At 36.4% G+C, this 16,248-nt stretch overlaps 2 protein-coding genes across 6 annotated transcripts; both read left to right on the forward strand.

Annotated features, from left to right (window-relative positions):
• The first annotated feature begins 4,153 nt into the window (after positions 1–4,153).
• gid8a (GID complex subunit 8 homolog a) lies at positions 4,154–7,820 on the forward strand. Of its 5 annotated transcripts, none has more exons than XM_081349806.1 (6): positions 4,184–4,233; positions 4,885–5,012; positions 5,217–5,413; positions 5,639–5,836; positions 5,997–6,214; positions 6,550–6,865. In XM_081349806.1, the coding sequence occupies exons 2-5, from the start codon at positions 4,892–4,894 to the stop codon at positions 6,168–6,170; spliced, it is 690 nt and encodes a 229-aa protein (XP_081205932.1). In that variant the 5' UTR covers positions 4,184–4,233; positions 4,885–4,891; the 3' UTR covers positions 6,171–6,214; positions 6,550–6,865. The 5 variants fall into 5 exon arrangements, with proteins under 5 accessions (XP_081205933.1, XP_081205932.1, XP_081205931.1 ...); XM_081349808.1 differs by lacking the exon at positions 4,184–4,233 and adding an exon at positions 4,557–4,808 and having other exon boundaries at positions 6,550–6,879; XM_081349807.1 differs by having other exon boundaries at positions 4,154–4,233; positions 5,997–7,820.
• On the forward strand, positions 7,050–16,152 carry slc17a9a (solute carrier family 17 member 9a). The gene is made up of 13 exons (XM_081349803.1): positions 7,050–7,314; positions 9,108–9,305; positions 9,387–9,526; positions 11,986–12,085; positions 12,247–12,371; positions 12,736–12,835; positions 13,146–13,242; positions 13,404–13,491; positions 13,823–13,857; positions 15,015–15,130; positions 15,301–15,356; positions 15,443–15,472; positions 15,755–16,152. The coding sequence occupies exons 1-13, from the start codon at positions 7,178–7,180 to the stop codon at positions 15,916–15,918; spliced, it is 1,386 nt and encodes a 461-aa protein (XP_081205929.1). The 5' UTR covers positions 7,050–7,177; the 3' UTR covers positions 15,919–16,152.
• Positions 16,153–16,248: the final 96 nt, after the last annotated feature.

Below are 16,248 nucleotides of genomic sequence, written 5' to 3' on the forward strand. Positions count from 1 at the left end.
TACATGAAAAAGTTAGTTCAGGCAAGAATTAAAAAAACTAAGTAAATTCCATATCAGTACTTAATTCAAGCGAGTAGAAATGAAAGTGTAAATATCAACTCAATAAAATTAAGTAAAAATTACTCAACTTTTCTGATACTGGGGTTCCCATCATGCACTGGACCTTGAATAATTAATGAAGTTCATTTTTCACTGTTTTCCAGCTGTATTATACTATCATGGAAATGTAAAGGAAAAAATTCAAATGAATTGTAAGTGCCTTGGACAAATAATGCATTTTCATGAAAGGAATAAAAGAGAAATGAATGAATGAATGAATCATTGCTTTTGTTGTCAGTAGTAACTTGCCATTTTGTGACATTTCGAGTAAATTTTCTGCTCAAAATGACACATTCAAACACAAAAATGATCCATCAAATGTTACCGTCATTGTGTATTGTCTACCAAGTATTGAGGTCTTTGCATTCACATGAGACTTAACATCTGACATGATGTAGTATAAATTACTTAGATAATCTAAGTAAAGCACATACTATAAATGACTGGTAGCCTATAATTCAATATTATTGTTTGAGTGAAATGTAATGCAAAGGAAATTTCAACTAAATCAATATGAATCAACCTTTTATAGCCAAGTTAAAATACTTATTTTCTTTGTTACTTTCACTTAACTAGGTTAAGTAAAGTTTACTTAATTCCATATTCCAAGTAAATTTAACTTAAAGATCTCTAATTAAAGCTACTGATAAATATGTTTAGGTTTTTACTTGGCAAACTTTGTAAATTTACTAGCATTTTCTGAGTGAAAAAACTTAGCAAGCTTTTTTCAAGTAAATCCTACTCCAAATTTTTTTCAGTGTAGGCTACAGTTCTTTTCTGGCATTTGACATTTCCCGCCAAAATATTCCAATTGTAGCCATAGGCGGGTTAACCATATGGGCAATTGGGCACCACGCAAAAATTTCTATATACGTATATTTCTAAACGTATTTCTAGCATATGCATGTTTATATATATATATATATATATATATATATATATATATATATATATATATATATATATATATATATATATATATATATATATATATATATATATATATATATCAACCCTTTCATCAGAAAGTTCTAAATTCCCTGAATGGTTTGTTGAAAGTTTATTATTTTCATTATTGTAAGGGTTTTTTTTGTTTGTTTTTTTGTGGACGCGCGAGATTCGAACTACTGCGTGAGCACGCGCGTTTCATTTCAACGCCCACATCACACTAGCGTGTCCACTGGCACGGAGCAGAGCGAGTGTTTTCAATGAATTCCAGTGGAAGTTGAGCTGAACTCGCGCGTGAGCGTGAAGCTAAACTCTCCAAAGAGTCTTAATCCGCGACTTATTGTAGCCTAAATTCAGCTGTAAATTTTTGGATGAAAGCAAAATGCCATATCAAGTAATATTGTGATTGTCATCATGGCTGTTTTGAAGCAATAAGCGCCCTATTTGATAAAAACAGCACCTGTTTGTCTGTTTGTGTGGCGGGACGCGGAGATCTGATTGGACAGACTGTTAATCCTTCAAAAGTTTCGACAGGTCAAATAGGCGTCAGTAATGCGACAAACTCTACCGACAAAGGACGTTGGACGTGGACGAATAATATTCATTTTGCGAACAGAATGAACATCAGGAGAATGTATCCAATGGCAGTTGGTGAACAAGACTGTGAGTGTGAACTGTCTGTCTGTGTCTACTCTTCCATGAGCGTGCCCTGCAGCCAGAGCCTCGGTGAAGGAGTTCCCACGCATCCCTCCGAGGAATTAACCACGGGCCATCGCGTAATCGAAGAGACAACATCATCGGAGACGGAAAGGAAAAGTTTTCAGTGTCTGGAAAATGGGTTTCGCGGAAACTCGGAGTCGAGCAGCGGGACAAACAAAAAGCAAAGAGCTCTGCGGCTACTTGTCAATACTCGTGAACGGAAGCGCATGCACGATCTCAACGATGCGCTGGATGACCTGCGAGCTGTCATACCATACACGCCGAAACAAAATGTGAAAAAACTATCCAAGATAGCGACACTTCTCCTGGCCAAGAACCACATCCTAATGCAAGCTCGAGCTTTGAAGGAGATGCGGAGGATAGTTGAGCAGCAGCTGAACGTGACGCAGAATATAATGATGACACCACATATAGGCCTTCTGTCGCATTAAGCCCTTCTGTCAGCGTGCTATTTCTTTTGAATTGTTTTACTAGGTCTATGTAATTATGAGTAATATGATCTACAATAATCAATTAAATAATTTCATTGCACACATGCAAGTTCTTGCTTAATGTAAATAATATTGTAACATGAACACTGTAGGCTTAATAAAATGTAAAAAGGGACTTTATAAATGATTTATAAATCTTTTTTTTATCATCAAGAGGATCTGGAATTTGAAACTGTTTGTTATTGTTAAAATGTCTGTCACCTGTGTAGCCTATAGCCTAGTTGTTGTGGAATTATGCTTTTGTAAGTCCTCAAAATAAATATGGACGTTTTGATCTTGATTTTTGAAAATAATAAAAGAGTTTTATATTATAAAAGTAGTCCTATTAATGATTTTGAAACAGGGCAAATTAAATAATCAACAGGCAAATTATCATTTAGCCTATAATGCAATATTAAAAACATGGATGTTTTTTATTATTATTATAATAGGCTATAGGCTATTTTAATGCCAATATAGCATAAAAATAAAGGTTACAAATAACCAAAACTAGTTTTAGAGCCTTATAGCCTATACCAAAACATTTTAAGTTCTACAAAATACATTTTATTCTATAGTTCTTTAAAAAATTGTGATTTAAAAACCCCAGAAAACCAAAACACATAAATAATAGCATCAAGTGTATGCATATATATATATATATATATATATATATATATATATATATATATATATATATATATATATATATATATATATATCCATCTCAATAACCCTAAAATGGTTCTCGAAAATAAGTTGTTTGTTGGACCTTTAAGGGGACACACAGAAACATTGGAAAAGCTTTATATTTTTATGAAATGCAGGGTTTAAAAGGACATAACTGTAAGACCTAATGCCATTCCTTGTCATTGTCCAAATCATGTTTAATGTTTACAGAATGCAAGTCTTTGATTAACAAATTAAATATATTTGATTTGATAAGTAACTAAATAGATAAAATCATTCACCATGAAATATGAAACAAAATTGTATTGCATCACCTGTTTGTCTGAAAAATAACATATGGTGTGGTTCAACCTGAAAGCACAAAAAGACAAACACATTTTCATTGGCTCATTCCGTCTGGTCATCATATGGCAGAAATTAATACCAGCTGTTGTCATTTTAATGTTATAAGGAGGGAAATAAACAATAGATTGCTATTGTAGACAACATAAATCTCCCCCTCTTTCTCCCCCTTCATAGGGGGATTTATCTGGACCTCATAATAAAGGTGATTGTCCCATCTAATCTCTGAGACATAATCGATTATCTTTCTGGCCCTGTAGCCTATATTTTTGTTTTGCAATAACAGAATTATGTTAGATATTAAGAGGATTGGAAAAATTCAAGCTTGTTTTTTTTGGAAAGGTTAAAGAAAAGGTAAACCATCAAAGGTTGTTGCCATTGTTTTTCTTCATGTACAAAACACTAAAATTGCTGGAGAAGTTACAGTCAATAAAAATATATTAAATCATTGTTGCTAAGGTCCAGTTATGACATTTTGATTAAACATGAAGAGATAAAAAAAAAAAACATATTCACGGATGAATTATTCACAAAAAGATCTAGGCTATAACATGCATTTCAAAATAGATAAGGTGAATTTTCAGTTAATGCCGAATTTAGGAAAAGCATTTTAGTTAGTCAGTCAAGAGACAGTTTTAGACTTTTAAACTCACTCTGAAATTTATATTAAATAGGCTAGTTAAAATAGACTAGTTCTTATTTATTTATTTATTTTTCTTAGTATCCAAACGAATAAAAGTGAATAAAAAATACTTGTTTCTGACATTAATGTTCCGTAAATAGCAAACTAAATCTGGCAACCTTTTATTTATTTTTTAACCTGATCTGGCAACCTTACCAGCTTTGCCACAGCAACCGTGACGTCAGTTTTCTGACCAATCACTGACCTCCCCTCAAGTCTCGTTAAGAGCTCTGTTATCGCGTGATCTTCGCTGAGGCCCACCGCTATTTATAATCGTAAACAGTAAGTATTTTATAACCATTCTTCATATTTTGCGAAAAACAAATAACACGAATGAACAACAGTTAAAATTAATACAATTTAGTATTATTTTATTTTCATGTGTGGTCTCTGGCAAAGGATATAGCCAGAAAATGGCTGAACAATCCTGTTTTCAAGTCTCACGCGCTGTTGTGTTTCATGCTCTCGGGGCTTGTTTATTCTAGTACCCCGATAAAAGCGAAAATATTTTATGCGAATTTCATCCCTTAATGGCGACTTTTAAAAAATAGATACAACCTGTCAACCAGGGGCATAAGTGTCACCATTGCAACATTTTTTACGGCGCGTACGCGGTTTGCTGGCCAGTGAGCCGCTGGCTTCTCTGTTGTGCTGTCTAGGAGCAGAAACACCGCGAAAATATGAACGTGCACAGTGCAGTTCATTCATTTACCGTCAAACTCCAACATCGTAATCTTAGATTAATTAAAAGTAAACCTAGGTTTCCTTTTTTGTTTTGTTTTTTGATAACATGGACAGCCAGACCCAGCGTGCACTAAAAACGAATCAAACTTTCTCTCTGACAATTACTTTTAAAAGTGAGTACATGTGCATTTTCATATTGGATGTGTGCAAAATGATGTTTGTTGTTTTTGCATGTCATGTCTACCACAGCATATCTATGATGAGTTATTCAGAAAAGCCTGAGGATATTACAAAGGAGGAATGGTTGGATAAACTGAATAATGTGCACATTCAGAGGGCGGATATGAACAGGCTCATCATGAACTATCTAGTAACAGGTATGTCTGCATTATTTTATAGTATAGTACAATGCTTGATTCAAGTCAAATAAACAGATATGTGTAAATTAAAATAAATGTATTTGCACTAACCTGTGGCTTTTTCACATTACATGACTTTACATTATGATTTTGTTTACTGTATTTTTTGCATTTCGAATAAAATGCATAAACTGCCCCTCTGATCATGTTTCTGTTCCACAGAGGGATTTAAAGAGGCTGCAGAGAAGTTCCGTATGGAATCCGGGATTGAGCCGAACGTGGATCTGGACTCTCTTGATGAGAGGATAAAGATCAGGGAAATGGTTCTGAAAGGTCAGATCCAGGAAGCCATTGCTCTCATTAACAGCCTCCACCCCGAGCTCCTTGACACCAATCGATACCTCTACTTTCACCTTCAGGTAAACATCTGACCTCATATGGACATGATGGGAGGGAGGGAGATGTCTAGCAGAGCGTTGTAGAGGAACAGAGCCAAAGCAAACCATGACAAAATCCATGGACGTTGCGTTTTTTCACAATGCACAAGCAAATGTATTCATGAAGGCCTCTTGTTTCAAATAAGACGACAAAAAAGTACTGAAAAGAAAAATCCTAACTCAACCTTTACTGTAAAACTTTTGTAGCAGCAGCATCTGATTGAGCTCATCCGTTTGCGGGAGACTGAGGCAGCGCTGGAGTTTGCGCAGTCGCAGCTGGCCGAACAGGGAGAGGAGAGCAGAGAATGTCTCACTGAGATGGAGCGGACACTGGCACTGCTCGCCTTTGACAACCCTGAAGAATCGCCGTTTGGAGACCTGCTCAACATGGTGCAGAGGCAGAAGGTATGTGCGATTATTTGTGTAGGACGTAACCATCACAATGGCTTAGTGCTCCTCGTTTCCATGAAAGTCGATTCTCCTTTTTATGTACAGTATGCGTATCTTGTGTAAATTCTGTTCTTGTACCTCCTTCCTTAACGCTGGGTTCTGTCTCCCTCTATAGGTGTGGAGCGAGGTAAACCAGGCTGTTCTAGACTATGAGAACAGGGAATCTACTCCAAAATTAGCAAAGCTGCTGAAGCTTTTACTGTGGGCTCAAAATGAACTGGACCAGAAAAAAGTGAAATACTCCAGAATGACAGACCTTAGCAAGGGCACCATTGAGGACCCCAAGTAGAGACTGTAATTCACATGGACATTTTTTTGTTCTATTTATGAACGGTCAGTGACTGGATGGCAAATATAAATCTCTCTCTCTATATATAATGCTTTTTTTTTTTCTTGATGCCTCTATAAAAAAGTAATTTAAGCAACAGTATATGATTTTATTTCAAACAAAATTATACTGATTAATAACAGTAAAACTAGATGTTATTTCAATCTACCATTTATTATGCTGGTAGCCTATTTTCTGAAGAACAGGAATATTCCTATGGTAATGTTGTTTGGTATTATTTTTCATCATTTTCAGTCTGTCATGTCATCTGTGCTTTGTGTCTCCCCTTATGTTCTTCACTCTTTTCACATACAATTCTGTGTCCTCATGCTTGTTTTAGGCTGTGTTTGAGGAAAATATCAGCTCCTGGTTGGAAAGAAAACATCATCAGATTTATTGCACTGGAAACTGATGTAATTTAACTACTTTTATCATGAATCCAATAACTTCATTTATTATTTAATTTATGAGCAGCTACAGGTGGTTGTAATGTTGAGTAAGTAAATGTTTTAGACCTCCATGATATAAGCTATTTTAATTACAAATCAACAAATGATGTCATTACTAACCTAAAGCATTTGCCTTATGTTCATTTTTGTCTCTATTTTTTGTTCATATTTTGTACTGCTTGTTTGAGAAAAAGTTGATTTCACAGTATATTTGTTTACTTGAGTTTTATTATTATTTTCATTTATAAGGTTGAACCTCCGATATTTTTAGTACAGAATGATGATATGCTTGACTAGATGGTTTCTGATTATTGTCGTCTTGCGTCATCAATTGTACAAGAATGACCACATTCCTCCATCGTAACTCAGTTTCACCTCAAAATATGTAGGTGTGGCGCGGTCGTCTCCGCTCCGCCTCGGATGCGTTGCTTACGCGCCCTATCTGAATAAATAATTGTAAACTTCCCTGATCGGTAAAGAACCGGTGCTCAGTGTCCGGTTCATACTCAATTGGACTGAATGGCTGATGAGCAAGAAGCGGACCGTTTCAACCCACCAGTGGACTTTGTGAAAACACCTTGCAGAAATGTGTGCTACACGTCCGGGTTAAAGATAATGCAAATAAACGACAAGACAACAACGACAGTATGGCCAAGGTATGATAAAACTTGCTTATTAACGGAGATTAAACAACACTCGTATTTGTTCGTTAATGGTATCTCGGCAAAATTTTCTGCTGTAAATAAAACACAAGAGCGGCATTCTCGTATGATGAGCGCCAGTTGTCAATGGGCACTGAAATACACATCGCGTTTTCTTCTCCATCCTCCTTCCTGGTAGTTTCGCTTCCCGGCAACGGTTGCATTTGTCACTGCGGTCCCCTGATAAAGTTTTTGGTGGATGTGTCCTAATTGAGTCCTGTCCTTTTTACTGCATTTTAAAGATACAAAAAAAAGAAGAAGAAAAAATCCAAATAACCTTTAGGCTACATATCTTAATCGGAAAGGGTCTAAACAATGTGATTCATGCTCATTATTCTGTTCGTCAAATGTCTGAAATTTGATCAGTTTACGTCTCAGTTGTTGAATCTTTTAATGCTCATATATTTCAAATATTTCCACGTTAAGAAATTTGCTGTAGGCTAAATAAATGCAGTTGAAAGTAAAGGGAAGTTTCTTTTTTGTTGTTGTTGCTGAGTTGATAGGAAATAACAAACTAAGTTGTTAGCAGGTGTGACCACTGTTCTGAATGAGCTGGATGGAAAGAGTACTAAAGAATTGTACTTAAGTAAAAGTATTGCTACTTAAGTAATAATTTACCAGAGAACAAGTAGAAGTACTGAAAAATAATACTCAAGTAAGAGTAAATAAGTTTGCTTAAAAACTACTCAAGTAACTACGTTACAAAGTACTTTAGTATTATTTTTCTATTTTTACCCAAAATGGGGATAGCGATATGGAGCGCTAAACACTCTCATGTCAATTCTGTTTCATTCATACTGGAAGCCCAGTATACTGATTCATACCTTGCGCAGAAAGTCCACAAGTGAGATTCATAGAAGAGATTCACTTATGACCTTTCAGGAAATGCCAATGGATATAATAACATGCAAATAGAGACATTTGACTGATGAAACATGAGAACAACCACATTATAGCGATAATATATCTGTTTTCATCAAGCTATCTCAGGTATTTTCATGAGAATTTAAATTTTAGGTTTTAAATTTTCATGTCTTTAAAGGGATAGTTCACCCAAAAAGGAAAATTAGCCCCTGATTTATTCACCCTCAAGTCATCCTAGATGTATATGACATTCTTCTTTCAGACGAATACAATCAGAGTTATATTAAAAAATGTCCTGGCTCTTCCAAGCTTTATAATGGCAGTGAATTACTGGAGAAAATTTGAAGTCCAAAAAAGTGCATCCATCCATGATAAAAGTGCTCCACTTTTACTCCAGGGGGTTAATAAAGGCCTTCTGAAGTGAAGCCATGTGTTTGTGTAAGGAAAATACCCATATTTATAACTTTATAATCTAAAATAACTAGCTTCTGCCAGACAACCATACGCATCGATTTACGGTGGACGACTAACCCCTGACCCGACGCACAGCGTATATATATTATAGAAGAGGAGCTTCAGTTTGTTGCACAGCCCTATTTGTTTGAACCGTGAGAGGCGTCTAAGCTTACGATACTCCTACATCCTACCCTTTTTTGGGTTTTACATTTTTTCCAGCCATTCACTCCCATTATAAAGCTTGGAGGAGCCAGGACATTTATATTAATTAATATAACTATTCGTCTGGGATGACTTGAGGGTGAGTAAATCATGGGCTAATTTTCATTTTCTATGTCAATTAAATTAACATTAGTAACTGCGTGTTTTCAGAGTGAGATACCTGATTGAGATAGACTGTTGTAAATGTAACGTCCCACCTGCTGCAGGACACTGGCGCGGACGTGGACCCTGATGCTACTGCTGGTCACAAGTTTTCTCTACTGGTCACGGATGGCCATGCCAATCTGTGCTGTTACCATGGCAAAAGAATTTGGATGGAGCAAGACTGAGACTGGCATGGTGCTGGGTGCTTTCTTCTGGGGTTACTGTTTTACTCAGGTCCTTGGTGGCCATGCCAGTGACAGGTGAGTGCTTTTGTGTAGCCCACAGGTCATAGATCAGTTATGGCAAGTGGTAGATGATGATGAATAACATTGTTTTTACAGGATAGGAGGAGAGAGAGTACTGCTGCTGTCCACCTCCTCATGGGCCATTTTGACAGCTATCACCCCCCTTCTGACCAACATTGGACCCCGACCTCTTGTTACCATGATAGTGACCAGGTTTTTATTGGGTGTAATGCAAGGTGAGAGCACTGTGGGAGACACTCGAGGAGTTAAGGGAGAAAATTGTGAAAATAATGAGGAGGAATTAGAGAACCAAAAGGGGAACAGAAAAATCTGTCTACATGTTTGAACTAGAAATTTCAGCCAGTATGTCTGTGAGATTGGATGCTGGGGGCATTGGCTGTATTTACTAGGGTGGGTCTGAGTTAGTTTAATCAGAATCAGCTCACCCTGACTAATTTCGGTTGTTCATTTTGCACAACACACATTTTTTACATTCACTTACATTCCATCTGTGCCTAATGGAAGCCCATTTTCACCACATCAGAAAAAAAAGCTTTTAGTAAATTGTATATATATATATATATATATATATATATATATATATATATATATATATATATATATATATATATATATACAGTTGTATTTGAAATTATTCAACCCACATTGCAAGTCAGGTTTATTGGCAAAATTTGGTTTGCAATGGCCAAATCAAACAAAAGTAATTGAAATAGCTCAACATAACAAATGTTTCAAGTGGTTTCCCCAAAATCAACTGAAAATGACTGTTGAAAATGAAAACAATGCTGGTTGCATAAATATAGCCATAATGTTAAGACAGTGTCTTAAGTTCTAGTATGACCTACTAGCAGTTAGTCAGGGGCAGTCAGTCTTAGTTTTCGGTATCAAAGTAGGCTTATCTACGTTTTTATGTAACTGATTTAAAAAAGCTATGAACCGTCTTAAAGAAAATAAATTGATGTCTAACTTGTAAGACTAGTCTTAGAGGTTTATGCAACCGGCCCAGCCTGATGCAACTAATCCAGGGCTGCATTAGTTGCACCAGGTGAGCTTGTGCTAGAACACATGAAATATCTGAACTGGCTAGGTTTGTTGAGTGTCAAGTTTGACTGCATGTTAGAAATATGACCAAGTCAAAAGAATGGTCCAAAAAGTTAAGAGAAGATATCATCTCCCGTCACAAACAAGGAACAGGATACAAAAAGATAGCGAAGGCACTAAATGTTCCTAGAGACACCGCTGGAAGCATAGTTCGCAAGTTCAAAGTTAAAGGAACAGTGGTTACACTACCTGGACGGGGCAGAAAAAGGAAGCTATCAACGGCTGAAACCAGATTTCTGAGAAGGCAGGCAAGAAAACCCTAGAGTGACGGCAAATGACCTGCAGCAAGACTTGGTGGCAACAGGCACTGAGGTTTCAGCTTGCACAGTAAGGCGCGTACTAAACGCATGCAAGAACTCCAAGACATAAACCCCTCTTGACCCAAAAACACAAGAAAAGTGCTCAAAATCATATAAATAAGCCACAAACGTTTTGGGATTCTGTTCTGTGGAGCGATGAAACAAAACTGGAACTTTTCGGCATCAGCGGTATGTGTGGAGGAAGAAGAATGAAGCATATGCCTCTGCCTACAGTTAAGCATGATGGTGGCTCTGTGATGCTCTGGGGCTGCTTTGCATCCTCTGGCACTGGAAACCTGCAGTGTGTGGAAGACAAGATGGATTCATCGAAGTATCAGGAAATCCTAGGAGAAAACGTCATGCCGTCAGTGTGGAAGCTTGTGCGTCATTGGACCTTCCAACAACACAATGATCCAAAAATCCACCAAGACTTGGTTGCAGAAGAAGTCCTGGAAGATACTACAGGGGCCATCACAGTCACCTGACTTGAACCCTATAGAAAATCTACGGTGGGATTTGAAGATGGTTGCAGCACGCAAACCCAAGAATATGACTGAACCGGAGGCCATTGCTCTTGAGGAATGGGCTAAGATTCCTCTGAAACGCTGCCAAAGGCTGGTGTCTGGTTATACATCTCGTTTGCAGCCGGTTATAACAGCAAAAGGGTGTTCTACTAAGTACTAAAGATGCTTGCCATGAAGGGGTTGAATCATTTTGAGACTGCGGAAGTCAGTCGAAATTTTCTGTTGAATTTGGGGAAACCACTTGAAACATTTGTTGTGTTGAGCTATTTCAATTACTTTTGTTTGATTTGGTCATTGCAAACAGCTGAAAGTCTGTAAATTGCCTATAAATCTGATTTGCAATGGGGGTTGAATAATTTTGATTAAAACAAGAGGCACAGAAAGCTCTCAGATTTCATCAAAAATATCTTCATGTTCTCAAGATGAACGAAAGTCTTGAAAGGGTGAGTAATTATTGAAAGAATTTTGATGACTTGATGTCATGACTTGATGTCATAATTTTGACGTTTTATCCCGTAATTATGACTTAGCATCAGCATAATTGTGATTTTTTTTAATGTTATTATTATTATTATTATGACTTTTTGTCATATTTGTAATTTATCAAAGCATGTTTTTTTCTTATGTGGCATAAATGGGCTTCCATAACCCCTTAAAGAAACTTAAAGGAAAAAAAGAATTCAAAGTGACCATTACTTCTACTGCATGTCACAGAGTAATTCTCATTAGCACATGTATCTCTGTTTTTAGGGGTTCACTACCCTTCTCTTGTCAGTGTCTGCGCTCAGCGTGTGACAGAGGGAGAGAGAGGTTTTTCGATGAGCTCTCTGGCCTGTGGGTGCTACCTAGGGTGAGACTAATAACCGGCTATTCCCGGTCATTCCCATTTTTGTCCACAGAAACTTCTTAAAGTGTAAAATAAAACTGATTCTTGATCAGCACTATTTTATGCAAGCACCTCTGGAATAACATAACTTAAGTGTTCCATATTGTTCATGGTTTCTCTCTCAGGCTGATGCTGGTTGGAGGTGTGGGTTCCCTGATGCTGGACTGGTTTGGATGGGAGAGTGTGTTTTATGGAGCTGGTCTCCTTGCTTTTTGCTGGACCTTTTGTGTATGGAAATTCCTTATCCAAGGTATCTTTATATGATCCTTTACATGTTTAAATTAAGTAGCATTCTTGATTGGTTAGTGCTATTTTATTGCTTTAAAGGTCAGATTGGTATAATTAAGTCTCTTAGAGAAGTTGCAGTGAATCAGAAACAATCAGCATTGGTGTTCGCCATAGCAACTGTGTGGATGGAGTAATTGGACCTTTTTTTGCCAGTGTAATTTCACAACACCCAGTTTTTAAACATCTGACTCACCATGCAGCACCATGAAATTAGAGTATTCTGTATTGAGGTTCCTGCTATATCTTAATCATGTTACGCTGTCTTCAGAAATGGTGTTTGTTACATCTTACAGTTTTAAATGTGTCAGTTTGTTTGTTCGTCACAGGTCCAGTTTTTTCCTTTGACTCGCTCCGGATCAGCAACAATTGCATTCCTGAATCCTCTAAAATCAACTGGCTGCATCTCTTCAGAGAGCCTAGTGTCTGGTGAGGTTCAAAACATAAACATTTGTCCCTCGTTTTACTCTCTACATTAACTCATTGTTATGTTCGATTTTCCATTTTGTTTTGTTTCATTTTCCTGAAAAAGGTTAACTAAATAAAAACTGATGGAGAGAGTTTCCAGGGATTCCCCTCATGATGACTCATTTTTAGGGCACTCATATTGTCATATGAGAAAATGTTAAATGTTGATTGGTTACAAACTCAAAGAAACATGTATTTCTATTTGAGTTTATATATAGATAGGCTAGATATTAACATTTGCTAATTGCATGTGTTTGTGTGTGTGTTTTAGGGCCATGATCATTTCTCATCTATGCTTTAGTAGCACCTATTACACCCTCATATCATGGCTACCAACCTATTTCAAAGACATGTTTCCTCATGCCAAGGTACCCCAGTCATTGCACATTTGTCAGTTTTACTGATTGTTTCCCTTCGTATTTACACTTCCAGTTTGATTACCATTGCTGTTAATGTTAAAATGACAATTCTAACTCTATATTGCTGAGTTTTTTTTTTCATTTGCTAAATTTGTTTTGTTTGCTGACAGGATTGGGTGTTTAATGTGATTCCTTGGTTTGTGGCACTGCCCACTTCACTATTTGGAGGCTCTATCTCTGATCATCTCATTAGGCAAGGTGAACAAAATCAACACTCTCTCATGACTATTCTACAATTTAGTGAATTGACGCTTAATTCGCATAAATTAATTTGATCTCATTTGTACGTTTTCTTACGATCTTCTTGCACCCCAGTGACTGTTAGGTTAAGTAATGGACCTTCCTGCTTCCTTTTTTCTAAAAATCGAATTTTCTGAGTTCATATGAAATTCATACAAAATAGTTGCATTTTCACATGAGATCAGGTTGACAAAACATCGAACAGTTTCTGGTTGACCCTGATGTTTCTGTAAGTAATCATAATGAAATAACTTTGTGTAATAAGTCACTTTTTATGTCTTTATATCAGGCTGTGAGACAACAACTGTAAGGAAACTGATGCAGGTAACACAACAACAGCTATGAACTTTGAGATTAAACTCAAAACTATGCCCTGATAAACTGCACAATTACAATATTTTTATTTTATTTTATTTTGAATTGGTATCTTGCATTGGTCAAAACTGAAGTCACATTTTCAAACCCCTTCAGACACTCAGCGAAACAGAGGTCTTATCTATACCGAACTGTGAATCATTTTTCATTGTTTCACACAAAATGCATTCAATGACCACGTTTTGCCAAAATCCATGAACACTTTTGTCATTCATATTTCACCATCTGCAAATCACTATTTGCAACACATTTTTCGAAGATTTTTCGAACATTATCCTTTATCATTCTGGTAAAGTTTTTAGCAGGAGGTTTCCCAGTGGGCACTGGACCCTGATCAATAAGAACTTCTGTAGACATACAACAGAAATAAAGTCAAACTGGTTAGTAATAAGTGAAGCTGGTAATGCTGTTTGTCCAGTTTGTCCACTGCTTGGAAACCTCCCGCTTAAAACTTTGTTAGGGGATAATGTTCTAACATAATGTTTTTAGAGAATGTTATCCTACCTTTTAGAAAAACGTTCTGGGAACAAAAATAAAACTAGCTGCTGAAAACATTACTAGAACTAAAAAAGCAACTTGGACTCAAATACTGCACATACGTGATTATACTTGTTGATTTTTTTTTCCAACTTTTTCTTTTTCACAAGTAAATTATATGTAAAGATATAGAAAAAAACTAACATTTCTCATTTATTCTTGTTACATATGCTGTAATACAGTCAGTAAAATGAAAAGATATTATTCTAATCCTATATGATGAAATACTGATATATGTGGAAAATCATTCAAACTTCAAATATAAGAGTTCATAATTTATGTAATACTCTCTGTTGGTATTTTTAGGTCAGTGTGTTATGAGTGACAAATGAGAATTCAGTGTTAGGGTGGAACGAGCTTAGTTTGACACAGTGTTTTGGTCTGAGTGAGCTTTGGAGGTGAGATTAACTGCTTGGCCAAGATATGTTGGTAATGCAGACTGTATAAAGAGTTTTGAAAAAGTGGCTTCAGTAATGACATTGTTAGCATTTAAAAAAAAAATAGAGCATAATTCATATATTGCATCATAATTGTGTTTGTGTGTGTCTGTTTAAAACATGCTCGTGTAGTTCTGTGCTATGGGAGCAGCCAGTGTGTTCATCTTCCTTCTCTGTAAGACGAACAGTTTTGTCCAGGCTGTTGCTTGCGTGTCTATGGCTGTTGGGCTGTCCACCTTTAATAATAGGTTAGAATGAACTGTCATATCCAAAACTTCATCTTACAAGAACAGCATTGATTATATACACTGAATATGTACACAGTGGTATTTTTTAAATTTTTTGTGTGTGTGTGTGTGTGTGTGTGTGTGTGTGTGTGTGTGTGTGTGTGTGTGTGTGTGTGTCTTTTCATGTGAAGTGGGGTGTCCGTGAATGTGCATGACCTGGCACCGTCGTGTGCAGGAGCCCTGTTTGGTAAGTCCATTTATTTAGGTCTAATAATTAAAGCACAATGTTATGTTTTAGGTGTGATTCTTAATATGTCGCTCTATTTCTTACAGGGGTTATGAACACATGTTCTGCTTTTTCTGGTGAGTTAATCCATTTATCTGTAATAAAACCAATTACATGCAAACAGACTATACAGTCCACTGGATATTAATAGTAGGAGTTTTAGTTTAAAATCGTAGAAATACTTTTTCGATAAGGTCAGTTTACACAATCTGAATTCTGTTTAAATATTTGAAAAATGTAAATAGTGAAAGTGATCTGAAACTAGTTTTTAATCTGCACAATTGTGTGTTCACATTCAAATCCTGTGCACTTTTAATTGTAATTGCCCATAGCATATGCTCTTATACTGTATTTCACAGGTTTGCTGATGGTGTACATGACTGGCTACATCATTGAGATGACAGGTTCCTGGGAGACTGTGTTCTCCATCATGGCTCTGGTGAACATCATTGGTGTCACCATATTCATTGCGCTGGGTGAAGCAAAGCGAGTCGATCAGCTGGATCCGCCTCAGATCATTTGAGCGTCCAAATTCCATGTCTTGGATGCATATCGGGGGTTCCTTATTTGTCATTTGTAACAAATGGATTTGGAACTCTTTAACACTCTAAAACACTGTATAATATCTTTCTGTCATTATTTATTAATTTGAATGTATGTTAAATATTTGGCAGAGCTGGTTGGAAATGATAGTTAAACAATGTTTTATGTAAGAAATATTTATCTGAAATGTAAATTTTATAAATATAAGAAGTATAAGAAACACGGTGTCATTTTTGACAATTGTCCTTCCACTAATTTAAATAATTAAACTAGCGCAGGCTTAAGTGTTTCTGATCCGTGATCAACGAGC

This window comes from Scardinius erythrophthalmus (assembly GCF_964197995.2).
Source record: "Scardinius erythrophthalmus genome assembly, chromosome: 20".
Classification (NCBI taxonomy): domain Eukaryota; kingdom Metazoa; phylum Chordata; class Actinopteri; order Cypriniformes; family Leuciscidae; genus Scardinius; species Scardinius erythrophthalmus.

What these genes read in the sequence shown, in the direction of transcription:
- gid8a (XM_081349804.1), top strand. Translation starts at nt 4,742, where the DNA reads ATGGACAGCCAGACCCAGCGTGCACTAAAAACGAATCAAACTTTCTCT. An exon ending in CATGAACTATCTAGTAACAG is followed by an intron (nt 5,013 to 5,216) that starts GTATGTCTGCAT and finishes TCTGTTCCACAG; the next exon opens with AGGGATTTAAAGAGGCTGCA. An exon ending in ACCTCTACTTTCACCTTCAG is followed by an intron (nt 5,414 to 5,638) that starts GTAAACATCTGA and finishes AAACTTTTGTAG; the next exon opens with CAGCAGCATCTGATTGAGCT.
- slc17a9a (XM_081349803.1), top strand. Translation starts at nt 7,178, where the DNA reads ATGGCTGATGAGCAAGAAGCGGACCGTTTCAACCCACCAGTGGACTTT. An exon ending in GGTGGCCATGCCAGTGACAG is followed by an intron (nt 9,306 to 9,386) that starts GTGAGTGCTTTT and finishes TTGTTTTTACAG; the next exon opens with GATAGGAGGAGAGAGAGTAC. An exon ending in ATGGAAATTCCTTATCCAAG is followed by an intron (nt 12,372 to 12,735) that starts GTATCTTTATAT and finishes TGTTCGTCACAG; the next exon opens with GTCCAGTTTTTTCCTTTGAC.